The 19,084-nt window shown below is 32.2% G+C and overlaps 1 protein-coding gene across 1 annotated transcript; it reads left to right on the forward strand.

The window, feature by feature from the left end:
* The first annotated feature begins 1,886 nt into the window (after nt 1-1,886).
* LOC108914623 lies at nt 1,887-15,844 on the forward strand. Its single transcript, XM_018720470.2, has 4 exons — nt 1,887-2,048; nt 9,690-9,874; nt 9,931-10,041; nt 15,623-15,844. Exons 1-4 carry the CDS (start codon nt 1,887-1,889, stop codon nt 15,795-15,797), a joined length of 633 nt encoding a protein of 210 aa, XP_018575986.1. The 3' UTR covers nt 15,798-15,844.
* The last annotated feature ends 3,240 nt before the right edge of the window (nt 15,845-19,084 follow it).

Consider the following 19,084-nt stretch of genomic DNA (forward strand, 5'->3'; position numbering starts at 1 on the left):
TGAGCCATGAATGACTTTGCTGTTTACTAGGTATTTCGGGATTAATTGAATACTGATCGAGGTGTTGTCCGCAAAATAGTTGTTTCTTATTAAAAAAAAAAATAATTAAATAACACTGCCACAAGTATATTTACAGAAATAGTGTGTGTCCAAATGTTCAACATAATCCCTCTGTTTCGTAACATACCCTAACGTTGACGAAACTTAATCTCCAAAATCCTAAACCCCTAATGCTTTAAGTTTACCCTACCCCTTGAATATTTCCAGATATCCTGCCATTCCAATACTTTTGGCTCACCACGTCAAAATGTACGTATTCCAAAAATATGTAAATTAACAAATGAAGAAGTTAATTTAATAAATTAATAATATAGGTAAACGTCTATAACATTCCACACCTCTTAGAATCTATCATCTAGACCAGATATTCCATTATTTGCATAGCCTTCCTCACTAGAAACTTTCACATCGAAACGATTTAAAACTCAATATAATCACTTCTTACCTTTTTACAAAGTATGTTTTATTACAAAATGACAGCCCCTAACGCAACTATAAAGAGTTTCAAGAACTTTTGGAACTCTTTTTCAGGGAAATACAGTTTCATAAAACCTTTTTGTTGCTATTAGAACTTTCTCATATTCTTTTTAACGATATACTGATTACTAGACAAGAAAATGTTCCTATTACTTTACTTTATTGAATTCATATTTTTAAAATTCGATGTTGTTTTGTAATCGGTAAATTTTTCCGTTTCAACCGCTCCCCACCTGGTTTCCAAATTATTTTCATCAGTCACGAGATTTAAAAAAATTATCGTGATCTTGGAAGTCACTTTTACAACAAATATTTTTGGTGTCTCGATTTTTTTCGTCAGTTCCCTTTTTCCTTTAACGCACTGAGTTTCTTTATGTGTCATCTGACTTTAGTTTAACTTTATCTTGTTCGAGAATTCATTTTTGACACTTTCGACATGTTTATTCTGGCTGTCTAAATTAGTTACTGGCTTCTTCTGAATTTCCAATTCTCGCTTCAATTTCAATGACTGTTAAATGAGTATCGGCATAGAATTCTATCTTCTCCTAACTGGTTTTTCCCATCAAACTTTCTTTGGTCCTAGGATGTGTTTCTAAGTCGCCAGTTCCAAAACTGTATAGGTCTTCGACTGCTGAATAAGTAGAATCAGTATTGCCCTGCCCTTTCTAAAAATTGTCCAATAAATCTGGCATCGGTCGTATTCTTTGCTGTGTGTATGGGGTCAGAATTTACGTTCATAGCATCACCCGAAGCTGAAGGGTTGATTGGTTTGATTTTTACGTTTTAAAACTGGTTTTCTGGTATTTTCAGTCCTGAAGAATCGCAAGGATTGTTCGATTGTAGAGTTTTATCTTTAGTGGTGTTTCTATTAATTAAAAATAAATTGGAAGATGATGAAGCACTTCTCATTCTAGATTCAGTTTCTGGGAGTCAAAATACTATAAGTCAGAACCGAAGTAAGAATGAACTTGGGCACTTTCAACTTATATTTTAACGAAAAATGCACAAGATTAACGACACATGTTTCCTTTTAAACACGTTATAAAATATAATTAAAAAAACTTAATAAATTAATCCTAATTTCCGCTTTCACATTTGAAGTATTTTAATTACATTTGCTACACTTTTCCCAAACGTTCCTTCAGAAGTAGCTTATTATTTAAAAATTACAGTTTGCAACACAACAAACAAGCGAATAAATGTTTAGTAACTCTTAACCGTTACCGTTTGACACGTCAGTCCTAATCCATCTGTCAACGACATATTTTGAAAAGCAAATAGAAACAACGACCTTGCCGGGCAACAAGGGGCAATAAGCCAGTTATTGACAGAACTCGAAACCGTATTGAATGGCCGTAGCTCTGCCCGATATGAAGTGTGTTTGCTTTTTATATTTGGTTACGCTGCTTCTTTCGCAAGGGATAGATTGCGATAAAGGCGATGCCGGGGGCGGGGGCATCCTGTCCCGCCGGAAGCGATATCTAGCATTTCCGGAAGGATCGACTTTCGTAGTAAGTTTTATTTGATATCGTAAGAATTATTGACTTGATTCTCGGATCCGTTTAGAAAAAGGATCTATTGAAATGCAAAACTTTTTTCTTTATAAACTTCCTTTTGAAGATATTTAATAATTATTTGAGAAATATTTCGACTAATCTTACAACATAGTTCTACCTGTTATCACATTATTTAAAAAAGAAGCATATGTATAGGGGATTTGCGAAAAGTAACTCGTAATCTAAATAGGTACATTATATTCATCTAAAATCATACGTACCTAAGGATAACAAACAAATGTCCGTAAAACTCTGTTACTTTGATGTCAGAAGCTAATAATATACTTAAATAATAACAACATAACAACAGGTATTATCGAAAATCTAGGCCCAGATAGTCGTCAGTGTATTCAGATATTGGACAATGTGTCTATTAACTAGTTAAAACAAATGCTCAAATAAATTGATAAACGTTATCGTTTAACTCAAAAGGAAAAAATTATTGATAATAATTTGTAACTCTTCAGTTTCATTGGCCCTCTATCGAATGGCACAATCAATTTTTATATGTAACGTTTCGTTTTTCCAGGACCATCATCAACTTTTTTTAAACACGGATCTGGAAATTTTATTACATTTTTTGCAAGTTTTCATGACTCCCAAGACTGTACTGCTTCAACCCCAACCAAATTCAGACGTTTTGTTTATTGAGTTTTCATATACTCTAAGTGACGTTAGACCCTGTGAAATCCACCTAGTTATTTAAACTAATACTATAACATAACTTTGAAACTGTGACTGTTATGGTTCGTTATACAAATATTGAATTAGCAGATATACATTTTATGATAGAGCGAATAGCAATGCTGGACAAGCTGAACGACTTTATAGACAGACTTTTCCAAATCAACGTTGTTCAACAGGAAATACTTTTTCAAGCCTTCATCGTCGAGCTCGTGGAACTACGAACTCGAGCAAGAGAAAGACCTGTTCGTACAGTTCATTTGGAAGACAGAATTTTGGAATCTGTAGATGATGACCCATCTACAAGTACTAGACAGATATCAACAGATTTGGGTGTATCACATGTAACAATCTTGGTCGTCTTACGTGAGCAGCAGTTACGCCCATATCATGTTCAGCGAAATCATGCATTAAATGAAAATGACTATCAACCGAGGATTGAATTTTGTCAGTAGCTTTTTACCTTAAAACTATGGTATCGTAGTCCAGTTCCCATTGTAGAAGTACTTCGACAGCGCATTGTAGTGGGTTTCGCGACCATAGACAATACGGCTGGAATTATGCGAATTAAGACGATCAATGCAGATACGCTGTGAAGCATGCATTGCATTCCAAGGACAGCATTTTGAACATTTCTTGTGATGTGTATTGTTTTGAAATCTCTCAAAAATATTAGGTATTGAATTTAGTGTTACACATTTAGCAATCAGTAGAAAATGGTAAATAGTAGTGCTGGGAATCATATTCGAATAATTCGAATATTCGAATTAGTACTATCTATAAATTCGAATAAGTGTAAATGTAACTATTCGAATATTCGAATTATTCGAATAATTTAACTATTCGAATATTCGAATTATTCGAATAATTTAATCATTCGAATAGATAAATAGTTGAATATGACGTCACGCATACTGCGTTTGCGCTTTAACTTGTCTTAACGTGAAATGCTGCCCCGGTGGCTCGCCCTTCACTTTCATAAAGTTTATTGTCGGGACAGGATTGTACAATATTACTGTTTCCCCTATTGTATGTATACATAAATAAACATTACTCAAAGTAATAATTTTCTATTTCATCTTACAGGGTGATTTAAATATTTTAATAGGGGTGCTTCATATATATATTTTTTATTTATTTAAGCGCCCCTGGAGGAGTTACGATCCTTTAAAAAGGGGTGAAAAATATAGTTTTATTTATTTTTTTTCAAATGAAATTTGGCACGATATTTAGACTGATGTGGCATCTTCTAAGGGAGTNTTTTATTTATTTAAGCGCCCCTGGAGGAGTTACGATCCTTTAAAAAGGGGTGAAAAATATAGTTTTATTTATTTTTTTCCAAATGAAATTTGGCACGACATTTAAACTGATGAGGCTTCTAGGGGAGTATTTTTTATTGTCTTCGTCTTGCTATAAGACGTTGAAATTAACTCCACATTTCTTATTGGATTTTGTTAGTGCTTGTTGAATTTAGAAACATTTTTTAGAAATGGTACAAGTTTTGAGTAAAAAAATGAAGTTCGGAACCCCATACGCGCACATAGTCTCTTTTCAAATATCTGATTTAGCACATCAATATCTAGTAGCTTCTCATATTTCAACGTCAGACGAGGACAATAAAAAATACTCGTTTAGAAATTTCAGTTGTTAATTTCATACAGTTTGAAAAAAATTGGTTAAATTTTATATTTTAAGGAGGCGTAACGTAACTACTCTAGAGGTGCTTAAATAAAAGAAATTATATCAACGATCCCTTTTAAAATTGCTTTGAAATAATTAACCCTTAAATTTTTTGGCTCACCCTGTATATGTAGCCATTCACTTTTTGAAAATACTTACTAATTTCAGCTCTCTTCAAAAGCATATGAACTTGAATTCAAATAATTTGTATATTCGGATAATTCGAATATTCGAATAATTCAAATAATTTGAATATCCGGATAATTCGAATATTCGAATAATTTTAATATTCGAATAATTCGAATATTCGAATAAATATTGAACTAACTATTCGAATACAGAATTTAAAAAATGTCCCAGCCCTAGTAAATAGTAACGTAGATACTTGTACTTTAAGTATCTTCTTATTTGATTTCCCAATTATTTAAAGTCAAGTACATTTTACGAATACTTTACAAGAATACTTTATTGCCACAAATTGATTGTACATTTTAAAAACATTTAAAATTATTTAAAATACCAGTGACGTACGATTTTTTCAAAAAGGTCCCTTACTCCCCCAATAACTACGCCATTGGAGTATATTTTGGAATAAGTTAAGTATCTATGAAGAAATAGTCCCTACTAAAAAAGTGTCATCCCCCAAATTTTATCACTCAATCTTTTTTGTCAGTAAAGATACAGTCAAAATAATATAAATATTTGAAACTTTTAACACCCTGTGTCTCTGTAGGGAAACGTCTTATAAAAAATTGTTATAGGGCAAAACTTGATTATTTTCATCGGTAGAATATGCCATTAAAGTTTGGCTAAACTTATCATTTACACCCAGTATACTATTTAAACTACCAAAACGTTTTAAAGTAGTAAATCATTATTACAATATTTGCTTATGTTGCTCATGTAATTCCGTAATTCTTAGGCGTACACATCGGAATAATATGATCAGAGTATCTGATGTGTCATGCTGTGCTGTAACAGTTGAACATATATCGACTCAACAAATGTAGCCCAAGTTGAATACCAGTTATATGTTATCTGACTGTAGATGGAAAATCGGTTGGTTTGTACAGACATTTTGTATTGCGTTTATGAAATAAATGGAATATATTTAATTATGCAGTTAAATCTTCGAATAAAATGAGCATAAAAAGTATTCTACTTCATTTCAGAGCCCATCATTCTATTTAGCTTAAAATGTTATATTATGAAAAGCATACTGACGCCAAAAGAAACGTGTAATGTAAGTTATGAATAAAATGTCGGTATGTAACAAATAAAAGGTTGCTATTTTTCTTTTTATCAATTTTAATTAAACTTAATGGCAGATTTGATGATGTTTAATTAATAATTTGTTAATTCAAGTTATTTCTGACTAATCAATTTAAGTTTAAACAATCACATTTTAGTAATCATTTCTATACATACCGTACGCGCCTAAAGTATGGCATAAATTCAGTAAAACCGAAACAAATTTTTTTTGGGAAAAATCCTCGAACAGGTCGATTTTTAATTTAAAAAATACATATTTTTGCATAAAAGGCGATTTTAACCGTTATTTGTTTTTGAGTAATGACGTCAACATTTTTTTAAATAGCAACCCCCTATTTTTTTTCTTGATTCTGAAAGATCGTTTTATTGTCGATCCGACAATATTAAAATGTTGCCATCTTACATAGGAAAGTTTTCGAGTAAATGACGATTGAATGTTAGAAAACCTAAATCAATTAAAATAAAGCAGAAACGTTATCAAATTTAGTTTTTCGAAATGCCTGAAGTTTTTTATGGATCACGTAGGTGGAAATATTTACAAAGTGTCACTGTCATACCGACTTTCTAATTATTGTAAGCGATATAAAAATTATTGTTGAATTTAAAGTATTATGGCATATTTAACTGTCACACAAAGAATTGAAATTTTAATTCTTATCAGATGCGGGGATAAGACTAGAACGCAGCAGGAAGTTTGCGATTTATTTAATGAAAAACATCCAGATCGCCGTATCAGCCAATCAACAGTCAGTAAAATAGAATCTAGATTTAAAGGAACTGACAATGTTGTAGATATTCCAAAACTTGGTCGTCCAAGCGTTTGTGAAGATCACAAACAGAACATTTTGATAAGTATGGTAGATAATCCTCATAATACTTCACGATTGGTTGCATTAAACAAGGAAATTAGTCAGACCACAGTGCTACGTATCCTGAGGAAGGAAAAATATCATCCCTACAAAATTCAACTTGTGCAGGAACTCAATGAAGATGATTCCGACCGCCGCTTACACTTTTGTGAAATTATGATGGATTTATGTCAAGTAAATAGAGATTTACACTGACAAATACTTTTTTCAGACGAGGCCACGTTTTGTCTCAGTAGTACAGTGAACCGTCAAACTTGCAGGTATTGGAGTTGGGAAAATCTTCATTAAATGGCAGAGACACATACCCAACACCCACAGAAATTAAATGTTTGGGCTGGAATAGTTGACAACAGAATATTAGGGCCTTTCTTCTTTGAAGGAACCCTTACAGGAAAAAGATATTTAGAGTTTTTACAAAATGACCTTGTTCCAGAGCTTGCAGTAATTTTTCCTAACGATAATGACCCTGATATTCCTGATGACACCATATGGTTTCAGCAAGACGATGTACCTCCGCATTATGCGCGCCCTGTTCGAGATTTTCTGGACAATTGTTTTCCTAGGAAGTGGATCGGCAGACGAGGGCCGATAGAATGGCCCGCGAAGTCCCCAGATCTTACACCCCTGGACTATTTCTTATGGGGCTACTTAAAGTCCAAAGTGTACATTAATAGACCACATAATTTAGAAGAACTCCAAAATTGTATTATAGATGAAATACACAGAGTTACCCCAGAAATAATTCATAATGTGCAAGAAGAATTTCTACACAGACTTGCGTATTGTCAAGAAGTCGGTGGGTGGAAATTCGAACACTTAATTTAGGTAGAAAACTTAATGAATTGTATTTGCTTGACATTGGAATTGTAATTTTTTTAATGAATAAAATTTACGTTTTCTAACATTCAATCGTCATTTACTCGAAAACTTTCCTATGTAAGATGGCAACATTTTAATACTGTCGGATCGACAATAAAACGATCTTTCAAAATCAAGAAAAAAAATAGGCGGTTGCTATATAAAAAATGTCTATGACGTCATTACTAGAAAACAAATGACGGTTGAAAATTACCTTTTATGCTAAAATATGTATTTTTTAAATTAAAAATCGACCTGTTCGAGGATTTTTCCCAAAAAAATTTTTGTTTCGTTTTTACTGAATTAATTTATTTCATACTTTAGGCGCGTACGGTACCTATATCTGTTCACATAAAAGTAAAGTGTATGTCTGTATCAAAGCAGGATAATTGTTAGTAATAATTGTTTTTTAGAACAATTGAAAAAGTTAATAGTAATTGATTTAGTTGCAAGATACGATTAATATAGATTAATAATACATTAATTATAACGTACAATAGTTCAATAGCAGCTAATTTGAACTGCAATTAAATTCATCACATCTTTTTTAATCAATTGATTGATTGATTGAAAATTTAATTTATTAATGCTCAACACTGTAGAAACTTTTACGAATTTTATAAAAGAACAAGAACGATCAACTCGATTTATTGACGAATGTTTTAGTTCAGACAAGTTTCAATATAGACAAGGCGAAAACCTCGCATTAGTGGGAGAAATTTTCCGATTCGATTTTTTTACATATTTAGATTCGTGATATGTTCCTTAACATGATTCGAGATGATGCCGGCCGGAAATCTGGTGCCCATTTGTTTAAACAAACTTTTTTTTAAACAAATTGTAAAAATAGGTTTTTTCACTCCACATTATAAACAAAAAAGTTCCTATGCATTATGCCTCTAAAATTTATAGTTTTAAAGTTATAAACAATTTAAGTTTCTAAAAATGCGAAAATTACGATTTTCAACGGCCGATTTCTGGGTTAAAAATTATTATTTTTGATGTTGCCAGGTACCTAAATTAAAGCTTAAACGTCCCCCTACAAGATGCTGAAAAATTTAAAACTATAAATTTTTCCGGAGGGAAAAAAACCTATTTTTACTATTTGTTTAAAAAAAGTTTATTTAAACAAATGGGCACCAGATTTCCGGCCGGCATCATCTCGATTCATATTAAAGAACATCTCACGAATCTGAATATGCAAAAAAATCGAGTCGGAAAATTTCTCCCACGAATGCGAGGTTTTCGCCTTGTCTAATAGGTTTTTATAAATTCCTTGTCTGTTCTAAGTTCAAAGAAGTTAATAGAAGATTTTAGTGAAGCATATAATGCATTTGGAAAATTTGAATATTTATACAACTTTAGGGGATTTTAATTAGAATAATGGAACATTACGAGTATGTTATGTTAGACCCAAAAGAGCAAAACTTAACCTGCAGGATTTCCTGATTTAAAATCGTTTAAACAAGAACATAAATGCAACGAAAATGTCGAAATAAAACAAAGTAAATAATATTTTCCATTATATTTTAAAAGTATTAAGCCAATTTTAACCCATCTTGCCCGATTATTTTTTGCAACTTCTGACTTCTAAATGGTCTTTCAAATGTCCAAACGAATAAAACTCTGATGGTACTAAATTTATATAGTACTACAGATATTGCAGCATTGCATAAATTTTAGAAAATTGTACCCATGTCTAACATGTGATAGATAGAATAATATAATTTTTTAATGAATTTTCTCCATCGTATCGCGAGCTTCAGTCTGTTCACTAGTAATTCACTGTATCGCCACCATGGGTCCAGTAGATGGCTACTGACATCCCAAAGGATAGGTAATCAATGTAACTTTCCAACAGTTCTATGAAAAATGAGAATTTGTGAAATTGGAAGTTCACATATGAAAAAGTAAATAGGCAGAGATGATGCAGGATTGTTTAAAATCTGCACCAAACAGTTTCAGCAACGAGTATTCGCAAGTTTATGAATATATGAACCAGTTATGTTAAAAGCAGATAGATATAAATAATCGAAAAATAAAACACAAACAATTTCTGTGCTCTGTTATATTATTACTTTTTCTGGTATTTTTTCAAAGTATTATACCTACTGCCAGATATGTTTCCTCAACATCGAACCAAAAACTATTAAACTGATAGTATGCTCTAAATGCTTTTAATATCTTACTTAAAACTCAGGTATAGAATTGTATCAAGTTTTTTGTGTTGTAGGTAATTTGGTGCGAAACAATAGCCACCATAATGCCGTTTGATATATATTTCGAAGGAGTAAATTGGGGTGTGGCTTATCCTTTGCCGAATGTTTCTACTGTACAAACATATGTACGAGAAAAACACGCTAAAAGAAGGAGACATAGGCGGGACTTGTATAGTCGCCTTGAAACTATTCTGGAATCGTAAGTTCACATTTTATTCGCTTTTAACGAATTACAAGGTTTTTCTATTATTTCAGCAACGGATTCAGGGGACGGTCGTGCATCTACAGGGCGTTGTGCGAAGCTCCACGCAGGTTTAAAATGAAATCGAACTCGCTCTCTGAAGAATTTATACGTCTTTTATTTAAGTAAGTCAGCATTCCTTTCCTAAATTTCATTTGATATTTCAAACATTAATAATGTAAGTACAGGTCGGTTGCAAATATTCTGTTTTTATTTCGAAAACATATACAGTCAGTTGATTAAATGTTTCCCTCTCATATCAATTTTTTATATAAAGCATTAGAATTGGTCTGTTTTTTTATTTTTTATAAAGCATATTCTGTTGCAAAGATTTTTTATCCAAAACTATTTAGCAGTGGCGCATAATTGCTTACAAGTAACATAAGAATGTAAATTATTTATTTTATAAGATTATAAATTATCTTTTAATAATAATAATTAATCAATTTATTATTTTATTATATTAAGGCGCGTTAACTATCATAATAGCAGCAACCCAATAAACAATAAAAAAGAGTTATTTGAAAAAGTAGTGTCGGAATTATATATTGTAATTCTTATTTTAAGAGTGTTTAATTCAAAATGAGCTCGGAAAGTGAAGACGAGCATTTACTAGGGGCATTATTGGAAGCGGCACAAAGTGCTGTTTTACAATTAATCCCCAACAAATCGTCGAGACAGTGCAAGATTGCCTACAACGAATTCAAAGGGTGGTGTAGTTCCAAGAAAATTCAAAAAGTGACCGAAGTGGTATTATTGGCATATTTGGAACATAAAATTAATAATTAAACTTTCGACGTTATGGTCCGTATAATCCATGTTAAAAAGTACACTGAATGCCAAATAAATGTAAATATCAGAAATGTTTCAAAACTAATACCAAATTTGAAAATCAAATCAGTTGGATACCATCCGAAAAAGTCCAGAATTCTCACGAAAGAGGAAATTGAGAAATTTCTGCTAGAAAAGGTAATTTAAATTAATATAAATCGATCGATTTAACTAATTTTGGACAACTAAAGATAACTATGCGATCGATGATATAAAAGACAAAGATTCAATTATTATTATAAGAATTCCCGATTCCGAAACTTATACTCCGAGATGTTTTGTGATTTCAAGTCCAGACCAAATAATGATATACCACAAATACGGTGCTTTACATCCGGCAGTTACTAAAGTCGAAGATTTTTTGTGAAGTATGTCAGGGGAAAATGTGTTAACCAAGTGGTTTGGCGTCATCAAAATAAGGAATATGCCAAAAGAAATAGCAACTTATCTCAATTTGCCTCATCCGGAAACTTATACAGGGCACTGATTTAGATGTTCTTCCACCACTCTGTTAGCCGACACAGGGGTGATATTACCACCATTAAACGACATGGGGGTGACGTTCTAGTACGGCAGCGGAGACATATATAGAAGATTCTATATAAAATAAATTTTCAGTGGCACATAATTTGTTACCATCTTCAGCAGAGCCTGCGGAACGAACTTGCCAATAATACAACGTGCGCAGTAAACTTAAACAATTATAGCAGCAGCCTCATTAAACCCCTAGAACTAAAAGCTACGATAACTGACAACGCTGAATCTGGCATAAATTTAACTCACTGCAGTATCGGCACTTTCAAATTACACATACAGGGTGGTCCGAATTTTATGCAGGAAACTTCGAGGGCAGATAGATGTCTTTAAAATAATATGTGTTTGCCTTATAAACATAGGACTGGAACGGCACCGTTTTAGAGATACAGGGTGTTGAAGTTGGCAAAAAAATTGATTTTTTGTTTATATCTCCGGAATCTATTAACCGATCTCAATAAAATTTGGTACATATAATATATAATAGTAGGCCTTATATTCCCTGAAATATGAGCTTTAAAGGTTCGACCAGTGGTGTATAACTGAATAGGGGTCATCCCTTTTTTTACAAAAAAACCTACGCCACTGCATTTTTTACATGTCATTGTAACCGATTTATATTTTAATGCACAAAATTCGTAAAAAGGTGACTTTAATTTTTTCCCTAAGATTCGCCGTTCGCAAGTTATTCATACCAATACAATCCCCTTGTGGCAGACACTTCTAACGATAATATTACAAGAATATTTGTTTATGTTTAAAAGTAAGTGCAATTTGTAAGCACATCAACAAAATTATTTAAACTCCTTTCTACACCACCTGTGAGGTAGTGTGCGATATAAACATAAAATCAATTTTTTTTTTAGAGATACAGCCTGTATCTCTAAAACGGGGCCGTTCCAGACCTATGTTTATAAGGCAAACACATATTGTTTTACAGAGATCCATCTACCCTCGAAGTTTCCTGCATAAAATTTGGACCACCCTGTAGAGCAAAATAAATTGTAATCGTCCTGTTTATAAGAGTTGCTGTTTTGTATTGAAATGTCATATTACTTAAAATTCATAGGACCTATTGTTTAATTAATAAAATCATAAATAAATTTCGAAAAAATGACAAATTATTTGGACATTTGTTTTATATTCTAGAACGAAAAAAAACTTTGGAATTCTATAAAAAAGAAGTATTTTGCAGCTAAGTGACAAAAAAGACTTACTTCGTAACTGAAAATTTAACGAAAATGTTGACTTTTGATGACAGTTTTCGAAAAGAAAAGTTTAACTGTTTCTGTATATAAAAACTATGACAGCAACACCTATATTAATAAAATTTTCCACCTGAAACTTCTTAACTTAAACAAATATTTATCAACGGATGACAAATTTACTTAACTCAAATTTACGAATTATTGATCCAATATAATTGTTTTTTCTGTGTATCTATGCCGAAGTAATCTTTCCCTCTAATTATTTAATTCGAGATAATTCATGGAAATTAATTCCATCTAACCAGATAGGGTAGAATTAGTTCATGCGAGTAATACATATATGGGTTTGGCGGTGGCTTAGGATTACAGAAGATTAGAGGATTAATCAAACAATAGCGACCGAAATTGAAGTGGTGTCCTGACCGTAAAAGCGGGAATCCGTAGCGTAGTAACCCTCTTCAAATAATGAACCATTTTGTTGAAATACCACTAGTGTATGAATTATATGTTTGGATTGTATGGGATTTTTTCTAAAAATATTTGTTTGGAATGTTGAGATGTGCGTGGATGTTTCTATAAATTCGACTTTAATTTTCTTTGTCGTGGATAATAACATGTGAAATATATTGTAAGGGAATTTTGAAACACACTTAATATTTGTAGGCAAGAATAACGTAAGATAATTCACACTACATGGGCTAGTCTCTAGACACACAGGATAATACATTGCAGTTTAGATATGAAGATTGTTAGAGGCTTTGAGTTCTAGTCCAATTAAACTTGACTTTGTAGTACATTATTTAAACAAAGCTGTTTAATCTATAAATAACTTTAAATGCATATTTGAGGGGCTATCTACAAAATTAAAGACAATGTAATGGAGAATAGAACGTGTTACAAATTTGTGAAACATACTTTTTCGTTTGCAGTAGTACAATTTGAATATCCCTTTTTTGCTAAATATCATATATAATCTTGTAGTATTGCAAACGGGCCTGGTGACCAAAGGTGACGTTCTATACAGGGTTTTTCATAACTCTACCGACACCGAGCAGGCACGTGTAGAGAATCTTGAAATATGCCGATTTGTTATGTAACATTTTTTCTGGGATGTACCGTTGAAGAGATATTGGGCTCTGAAACATAGAGCAACCAAATTTGGTACGTGATTTGCGTTTATTGTTATCTTTAATTGGTATAAATATAAATTTGTTGGAAACCCAATAAGAGCGCCCTTAAAATGATATCAATATACTAATTATTAAATAGTTTTATTAATATTACAGGAACTTTTATTTTAAAAAATAACTGTTTTTGAAAAAATCGGGATTTTGTGAAACAGCGTCATTACTAATTGAATCGGACAAAAAGTAAAGTATGCAGTTTTACGACGAGTAGGCTATGATTTCATGTGTCATTTTTGACGTTTTCAAAGACTGCACATTACCACGTATTATTCCATCGTCTTGGAAAATGCCTGCAAAATTTTTAATTTCGTGAAAAAGTTGATACGCTGTTAGTATTGGGGTTTTGTGAGGATAATTGTTTTGACGAAGTATACAGGAGAGGATTTCCTAATCGTTTGATTCCACACCGGAAGACCTTTGCTAATATTGAGAGGAGGGCTCGAGAGACTGGATCATTTCTAGTCAGCAACGAAGGAAGACGTGTTAATCATGCAGTAAACGCATGAAACGAGGTACGACTTTTAAGAAGTATTAAAAATGATCCTCATACCTGTATCAGCACTAGGCGATTATCTAGATAATTTAATATACCACATGCTACGGTTCATTGAATTATAAGACGCGATCTGCTTCATCCTTACGATATGCAAAATATTCAACAATTGTTACCCCAAGATTTAGGTCAAAGACTAACTTTTTGTAATTTAATTTTGCGTCAGGGTATTAGGTTTCATTAGAATATTCTTTCTACAGACGATGCCTGTTTCAGTTAAACAAATTTACATAATTTCCATGAATATTCGGATGAAAATCCACATGCAATAATTCCTCACCATTTTCAAAATAAATTTAAAATAAACGCGTGGGCTGGTATTGTCGGACGTTATTTGGTTGGGCCAATTATTCTTCCAAACCAATTAAATGGCGAAAATTATTTATTTTTTTTACAATATACTCTCCCTGGGTTGCCCGAGGATTTGTCTTTGCAATTAAGACATCAAATGTGGTTCATGCACGATGGTGCTTCACCGCATTTTAGTGCTAATATACGAGACTTCTTGAACCAGCAGTTCCCGAATAGATGGATAGTACGAGGAAATAATTGTCCAGAAAATTGTCCACCAAGATCGCTAGATTTGAATAAATGTGATTTCTTTCTCTGGGAATTTTAAAAAAATTGTTTATTTTACACCTGTTTACACCAAACTTTAATTTTCGGCAGAGGGTAAATTTAAGTATTAGAGAAAATGGTTGTCAATTTGAACAGTTATTGTAGTGCTATTTAAAAATATCGGTAGTTCATGTGGTTAAAGTTGAATTTGTTAATGTTTTGTTTGTAAGGTTCTTCTTTTTTTAATACGTATGTTAAAAACAAAATAAAAATTATAATTTACTACTAGTTAATTTAGTAGTACTAAAACTGCATACTTTACTTTTTGTCCGGCTCAATTTCTCAATTCTCAAGCAATGACGCTGTTTCACAAAATTCTCAAAAACCGTTCTTTTTCGAAGTAAGAGTAAACAATTGTTTTTAATTAAATATTCTCTAATACTGGTAAAACTATTTAATAATTGGCATACTGATAAAAAAATCATTTTAAGGGCACCCTACCCCTAGTCCGGCCCGTATTGAGCTTCCAACAAATTCATATTTTTACCCATCAAAGATAACAATCAAGTACCAAATTTGGTTTCTCTATGTTAAGGCATTGCTGAAATATTATTGTTTTTCAAAATTTAACCCTCATCTTCAGAGACCAATATCTCTTCAACGGAACATCCCAAAAAAAATGTTACATAACAAATCGACATATTTTAAGATCCTCTACACGTGCCTGCTCTGTGTCAGTACAGTTATGAAACACCCTATATGAAATACGTTGTAGTAATTTTCCCATAACGAGATCCGGGACTATTGACAGCAGCAGTTATCGACAAATTTCCAGATTCCCGCTGCAGTCCGTCATCGAGGACGAGCCTGAGGTGCACAGTTTGTACCAGTGGGCGTACCGCAGGGGCAGGCAAAACAACCAGCAGGAGTGCCAAGAGATGTTCCCCGAGTGTCCCATATCCCTGATTGATCTCGCCCTAGGATATTATAGCGGCACCGACAAGACCTGATTGCAGACATGTGCTACTTACGAAATAGTTTAAAGTTTGTACGTGAACAAGCTCAGGTGTCAAATACAGTTTTTAATTTAATAACCTGTAACAATAAATTTGTATTTTTAAGTGTCCTGTGAACTGTATATTTTAAATAATAAATGTATAAATATGCAGATGAAAAAACTTATATTTATCAAAAGGAACAATACAGTAACAATATTCATTGTGTCCCAAAAGTCCCAAATAGATATCTAGATTAATAATGAGTTTTAGGTAAAGTTCAGATATACATTCCTTTTGTCATTTTTTGTTGCGCAAACAAATGTATATTTACCCGCCACAGTATGGCTTGTGATACGTCATTTGAAAGATAATTTCATTCCCCTTAGAGTAATGTAAAGTTTTCTGGAAAATTTTAGAAAACAAAGCAGTTACAGTTATTTTTTCTTAAATACACAAGTTTATTAAAAAATACGAACGAAAAAATAACACAATTATGCGATTATATTTTGAATAAAAAATCCATTTTAATAAATGTTCAAATTGTCTCCCACCCTCAATTTGACAATATACCAACCTATACGACGTCAAAACGTTTATTAAAGTTTCTCTAGTAATTTGTTGCGATTCCTCAAATATTCAATTCCTCAAGTCGTCTATATTGAACGGCTTTGTTTTATAAACATTATTTTTTAATTGTCCCTAAATGAAGTAATCTAGGGGTGTTACATCACGAAAGCGTGCTGTCCATTCAATAGCACCCCTTCTCCCTATCCATCTATTCGGAAACATTTGATCCAGGAATTGCCGAACTTCAATAGCAAAATGAGGTGTTGTACCGTTCTGCTGGAACCATATTCTGTCAGAATTAATGTCTAAGTTTTGTAAAGCAGGTACAATTTGTTAGTACTCTTGGTCATTTAAGTTATCATCAATAACAAACGGAACAATAATGGTAGTACCAGTAATACCAGCCCACGTATTTATTTTTTGAGTTCTCTGTGTGTTTTTCTCCTATCCAGGGAGTATTTTGATCACTCCAGTACCTCAATTTGTGACGATTAACTAAACCATTAACAATTCGTCGGAAAAACAAATATTAAATATAAAGTTGGTCAACTTTTCGATATTATTTCGCATAAATCAAGCCTTCAATCATAATAATCTCCACTTAACTCTGGCAGTAAATATATTTTGTAAGCTTTATAACAGTTTGTTCCTAACATACGGCAAAAACATGATCTACTACTTGAATCATGCTCTCTAGCAGTCTTACGCAGTGAAGTATGAGGATCTTCCACAAAACTTTGCAATACTTCAACAGCGTTATTGTCACTAGTTGCATTTCTTGGGCGTCCAGATAGGGGCTTGTCTTTCACGGTTCCAGTTTCTTGAAACCTTTATATTGTTCTGCACACAGTTGATTTTGATACTAGCGTTTTGTTTGGAAACGTATCATTAAATAAATGAACCACTTGATCGAATGACCTTTTGAGATCGTCCTATCCTCTCATCATTAAAATTGTTATTCTCTCTCTTTTATTTAGAGCCATATTTGATTAAATATTTAATGAACAAATTTGACAAAATATTTTTTTAACAGTCACTTTATTATTAAATGACAAATGTGGTTACCATGATTATTACCCAACTTATTACCAAACTTTATTTAATTAAATAACTTTTTGAATTGGCGCTTAATGTTGGTTCAGTTGAAAAATAGGTGTAACTCCTTTGTTTTCTAAAATTTTCCAGAAAACATTACATTACTGCAAAGAGAATGAAATTCCCTTTCAAATGACGTATCACAAGCCATATTGTGCAATTTAAAAAGAATGGAATAAACTGTATGGGGATAAGGGGGTAAATGTAAACATTTGTTTACACCTCAATAAATGACAAAAGGAATGTATTTTCTGAAGTATATCTGAGCTTTACTTAAAACTCACTATTAATCTAGATATCTTGCTGTTCCGGAACTTTTAGCACACAGTGTATCTATTTTAACAGTATACTTTCGAGTAACAAAAAAAGAACATGATTTATTATGTACAGTGACCAGCAAGTCAACGTAAACAACACTTATTATTATTATTTCGAAAATAGTTTAATATTTTGACACTTTTAGAAGTAATTAATTATTCTTGCATATTGTGACATTTTGCCTTTTTCTTGAAAACAGTACATCCTTGCAATAAAGGACACTTTTTGTAATGTTTTCAGTGCTCGATCATAATAGTGAGTCTAATTTGAAATATCTTAGAAGAAAATTGTTAACAAAAATTACCAAATTCATATGGAAACTATATTCCGCAAGCATGCATTTTTAGACCGAAACTTGACAGCTTTTCAAAACATAAGCTTACTTATTGAAACAATGCAGGGATGAGCGATCCTTATTTTTATTCTGCTCTTAAATATAACATTTTTTGAATGTCATAAAAATAGCACTTGACTGGTCCGTTTGGCGCTATAGTTTTTTTTTTCTTTTTTCACTGGTAGCAAAATATCTTTATTTTAGTTCATAGACATAATGGTAATTTTTACGTTGATTTATCTTTCTTAAGTATATTTTTTTATCATTACTACAACCTCTACAGGTCCCAGTTATATTATATTTATTATATTTTCTTAAAATCTATATAATTTGTCATCATCATATTCTTGATGCACGCCTCGGTCACTTTATACTTGAATAATAAAATTAATATTGCTTGTTAACACTTTACAGAATCGGTTATACCCCAGTTAGGTACAACCAATTATGAACATCACTAAAAGTATGTCACCTTTGGTTCCACTACTTACAACACCATAAAATTGTGTCAAACGTGGGGAAAATAACTTTACACATATGTAAATTAAGAACATCAATACTATCTCGGTAAGAGACCAGACCGACCAATAAAAATCAACAGTTACACTGTTAACTGGTACTGTATAATTCATTGTACAATTCTAGACATATTAGGTGACTTATGGATTAAAATATGATGCTATATTTTGCTTTGGTCGCTTTGTTGGTGTTGATGGTCACCAATTTTGTGGAAAGTAGAGGAAGAAATGCAGTTTTGTCCAGGAGGAAAAGGTACATTACTTTTCCAGAAGGATCTAGTGTGTCGGTAAGTTAATTTCGTAGACGTAGTTCTGTTAAATTAAATTTTTTGGTCATTTTATTGTACCATTTGATGTAATAGTTAAAAAATAGAATTCGTTATTCAAATAGGTATACTAATTGCATAGATCAACTTTTTTAATCTGAATATTTTTTGCAAATACATCTTACGAAAATAAATACATCA

Source organism: Anoplophora glabripennis, unplaced genomic scaffold (genome assembly GCF_000390285.2).
Source record: "Anoplophora glabripennis isolate ALB-LARVAE unplaced genomic scaffold, Agla_2.0 scaffold887, whole genome shotgun sequence".
Lineage (NCBI taxonomy): Eukaryota > Metazoa > Arthropoda > Insecta > Coleoptera > Cerambycidae > Anoplophora > Anoplophora glabripennis.

Excerpts from the sequence above, each read along its gene's own strand:
- LOC108914623 (XM_018720470.2), top strand. The coding sequence starts at position 1,887 with ATGGCCGTAGCTCTGCCCGATATGAAGTGTGTTTGCTTTTTATATTTG. Across the intron at positions 9,875-9,930 it reads CTTGAAACTATTCTGGAATC|CAACGGATTCAGGGGACGGT; the intron begins GTAAGTTCACAT and ends CTATTATTTCAG. Across the intron at positions 10,042-15,622 it reads TTTATACGTCTTTTATTTAA|ATTCCCGCTGCAGTCCGTCA; the intron begins GTAAGTCAGCAT and ends ACAAATTTCCAG.